The sequence below is a fragment of the Cebus imitator genome, unplaced genomic scaffold (assembly GCF_001604975.1).
Source record: "Cebus imitator isolate Cc_AM_T3 unplaced genomic scaffold, Cebus_imitator-1.0 Scaffold571, whole genome shotgun sequence".
In the NCBI taxonomy this organism is placed as follows: Eukaryota; Metazoa; Chordata; class Mammalia; order Primates; family Cebidae; genus Cebus; species Cebus imitator.
The window spans coordinates 1,424,137-1,428,350 of record NW_016107886.1 but is presented as its reverse complement, the minus strand read 5'-3'; the positions used below and the strand labels follow the sequence as shown (position 1 = coordinate 1,428,350).

At 49.1% G+C, this 4,214-nt stretch overlaps 1 protein-coding gene across 1 annotated transcript in view; it reads left to right on the top strand.

Annotated features, from left to right (window-relative positions):
* TRIML1 (tripartite motif family like 1) overlaps positions 1 to 4,214 on the top strand; it is a 9,773-nt gene that overhangs the window by 3,260 nt on the left and 2,299 nt on the right. The window contains exons 3-5 of the mRNA XM_017516029.1: positions 24 to 254; positions 1,752 to 1,774; positions 1,944 to 2,041. Coding sequence (XP_017371518.1) covers positions 24 to 254; positions 1,752 to 1,774; positions 1,944 to 2,041 — 352 coding nt within the window. The remainder of the gene's footprint in view (positions 1 to 23; positions 255 to 1,751; positions 1,775 to 1,943; positions 2,042 to 4,214) is intronic.

Here is a 4,214-nt window from a genome sequence, read left to right as displayed (position 1 = left end):
TGTGTGTGTGTGTGTTTTGGCAGGAAGAAACAAAGACTTGTAAACAGGTTGTTGTGTCAGAATACATGAAAATGCACCAGTTCCTGAAGGAAGAGGAGCAGCTGCAACTCCAGCTCCTGGAACAGGAAGAGAGAGAGAACATGCAGAAACTGAGGAGCAACGAGACCAGACTGACCCAGCAAATCAGAAGCCTAAGTAAAATGATTGGACAGATTGAATCCAAAAGCCAAAGCTCGGCCTTGGAAACTCTTGAGGTGAGAATAAAATTCATGAGAGTAATGGGAAAAATCATAGTATCTCGTAGTACTTCAAGCCATAGGAAATAATGTTTTCTTTATTCATCTTAAAAACTAAGTTCCGGTCCCAAAGTAGTTTTTCTAAAGAATTGATATTCTATATGTCAATAAAGCCTTATAGAACTTGAGAGAGAAAGAGAGAGAGAATGAGAAACCAAGCCTGACGATGGCTTCAATTTCTTCTATACCTCCCTCTCTGCAGCCTCAGCTGTGTTATTTTTTTAAAGTTTATTGTGTATATTTACTATGTGCTGGGCATATTAGATTTAATCTTCATGAAGACCGTTATGATATGAATGCTAGATGAGTGTCATCTACAGGATGGGTTAACAGCAGCACTGATTTAATAATTCACACCTGTGGTACTAAAGCTATCTACTTGTCTGATAGTTAATAGATGGGAGAGGCTGGGCGTGGTGGCTCACGCCTATAATCCCAGCATTGGGAGGCCAAGACGGGCCGATCACAAGGTCAAGAGATCAAGACCATCCTGACCAACATGGTGAAACCCCATCTCTGTTAAATACATACATATATATATATATATATATGTGTGTGTGTGTGTGTGTGTGTGTGTGTGTGTGTATATATATACATATATATATATATATATAAATTAGCAGCTGGGAAAGGTGGCTCACACATGTAATCCCAGCATTTTGGGAGGCCGAGGCAGGTGGATCACGAGGTCAGGAGATCGAGACCATCCTGGACAACATGGTGAAACCCCTACTAAAAGTACAAAAAAGTTAACCGGGCGTGGTGGTGCACGCCTGTAATCCAGCTACTCTGGAGGCTGAGGCAGGAGAATCGCTTGAACCAGGGAGGCGGAGGTTGCAGTGAGCCGAGATCGCGCCACGATTCCAGCCTGGGTGACAGAGCAAGACTCCTCAAATAAACAAACAACCAACAAAAATAGACGGAAGAGCCCCTGTTCCGTGCAGGGAGCTCCAATTCCTTCCCCGCTTTGGCTACTGTATTCCTCAGCACCTTCTTAAACGTAAGCCCTGTGACCCGACTCCAGCTCCAGGTCTGTCTTGTAGACCGATTCCACAGAATGCTGCTGCTTCATCTGGTGCCCTCCAAAGGCACCGCTGCAGCTGGCACTGGCTTGGTGATCCTCAGCTGTCACCAGGCGTCTCTGCCTCTCGCTGGATGGTGAATGAGAGTCACAGGTTGGCTTGTTTGCAGAGCAGGTTCCCTGGACAAAGTGACTACAGGAGAGAAGGAAACGGACGAGGTGTTGTCTAGTCATCGTGAGAACCCTCCTGTGTTCACCACAGCGGACGCCTGGAAGAAACTGGGGGTGCTTTCTCTGCTGCACATGCTCCCACTCATGGTGTGCTGCCTGGGAGGCAGATTCTGTGAACTTTGCAAAGACTGGATGCAAAATGAACTTTGTCTGTGCTACGATCAAAGCGCACCACGCTAACCTTCTTTCTTTTTCACCCTTAGGAAGTGAGAGGAGCCCTGGAAAGGTAGGCTTTCCCTCTGCTCAGCTAAGCAAGCTGCGGGTGAGGGGCGCTGATGGCTGGTTTGAGTGGGGATGGGGGTCTGTGCTGTGCTGGGGGAGGAATGAGACGGACTCTCCGGGTGGCGAGGCCACGCGATCTGAGCTGTGGACTGAATCTCGCTGCTGTCTTGCAGGAGCCAGCCACTCCTGCTTCAGTGTCCGGAGGCCACCACCACAGAGCTGAGTCTGTGCCGCATCACGGGAATGAAGGACATGCTAAGAAAATTCAGCAGTAAGTCAGCCTGATTTGCTACACCTCTGGGGCTTGTAGAATTCACTTTAGCTTACGTTCTTCCAGTATCAAACATTCACTATCTGGCCGGGCGCGGTGGCTCATGCCTATGATCCCAGGACTTTGGGAGGCAGAGGCAGGCAGATCATGAGGTCACGGGTTGAGACCATCCTGGACATGGAGACACTCTGTCTCTACTAAAAATGCAAAAATTAGCTGGGCATGGTGGTGCAGGCCTGCAGTCCCAGCTACTCGGGAGGCCGAGGCAGGAGAATCACTTGAACCCTGGAGGCGGAGGTTGCGGTGAGCCAAGATTGTGCCACTGCACTATAGCCTGGGAGACAGAGTGAGACTCCGTCTCAAAAACAAAAACATAAATAAATATTCACTCTCTGACACTAGGCTCTTGGTTGAAGTATCGGGGCCAGCACAGAACACCAGTGAGGGCTGGGGCCACAGGCTGCCTCTGAACGTGAGCAAAGAGAAGCCGTGAGAGTTGACAGAGGCTTCCTCTGGCTTTGTTTTCTGTCCAAGGGGTCCTGGTTCTTTCTTTGTGGGTTTTGTCATTCTGTTTCTTCCATCCCCCCTTGCATGGGCAGATGCACCCCCTCATGCAGGGGTGTCTACATTTCTAGCTCCATTGCGTTAGGATAAAAGATGACCTAAGTTGGGCACAATGGCCTCACGCCTGTAATCCCAGCACTTTGGGAGGCCGAGGCGGGCAGATCACGAGGTCAGGAGGTCGAGAACAGCCTGGCCAACATGGTGAAACAGGACTCTACTAAAAATACAAAGATTAGCTGTGTTTGGTGGTGGGTGCCTATAATCCCAGGTACTTGGGAGGCTGAGGCAGGAGAATCAATTGAACCTGGAAGGCAGAGGTTGCGGTGAGCTGAGATTGTGCCACTGCACTCCAGCCTGGGCAACAAGAGCAAAACTCTGTCTCAAAGGAAAAAAAAGCTGATCTATATTCTAAAATCCAGCCAGGCCTGGTGGCTCACGCCTATAATCCCTGCACTTTGGGAGGCCAAGGCAGGTAGATCATGAGGTCAAGAGATCAAAACCATCTTGGCCAACATGGTGAAACCCCGTCTCTACTAAAAATATAAAAAATAGCTGGATGGGGTGGTGCGCGCCTGTAATCCCAGCTACTCAGGAGGCTGAGGCGGGAGAATTGCTTGAACCCAGGAGGCGGAGGTTGCAGTGAGCTGAGATCGTGCCACTGAACTCCAGCCTGGCGAGTAAAACTCCGTCTCAAACAAACAACAAACAAACGGAAACCTGGAGGCAGGGGAGAGAAAACAAACAAACAATTCTAAAACCCCAGTGAGGGAGCATTCAACAAACAGCCCTAGAGCAATGCTCCGGGGATTTAGGACGGAGATTGGCCAACACCGAGAGAGTCAGCGTGAGCACTCACTTCTATCTGGCTGACAGTCTGACCTTCAGCGGAAGGCCTAATGAGCTTTGAACTCAAGAGCGTTTAATAAAGCCCTGCCATGGGCCCCTGGGCTATTAGGCTCTGAGCTTACTCACAATGATAAATAAGGCAGGCGACGCCTTTGCTTTTGTAGAATTTTCAATGAAATTGAGGAGACAGGCATTAATCACACAGATAATCAGTTATGGTGGGATCTGGTCTATAAATAAAAGTAGGAAATGGTATGATTGTGCACCCGACCTTGTCTGGACAGTGCGTGCAAGTTGGAGGCCTCAGTCAGGCATGGTGGCTCATGCCTGTAATCCCAGCACTTTGGGAGGCTGAGGTGGGAGCATCACCTGAGGTCAGGAGTTCAAGACCAACCTGACCAGCATGATGAATCTCCATCTCCACTAAAAATACAAAAAACTTGGCCAGGCACAGTGGCTCATGCCTGTAATCCCAGCACTCTGGGAGGCCGAGGTGGACGAATCATGAAGTAAGTCAGGAGTTCGAGACTAGCCTGGCAAAACCCCATCTCTACTAAAAATACAAAAATAAGCCAGCTGTGGTGGTGGGCGCCTGTAATCCCAGCTACTTGGGAAGCTGAAGCAGGAGATTCGCTTGAACCTGGAAGGCGGAGGTTGCAGTGAGCCGAGATTGAGCCACTGCACTCCAGCCTGGGCAACAAGAGCAACACTCCATCTCAAAAAAAAAGAAAGGAAAGAAAAAGAAGGAAAGAAAGAAAGAGAA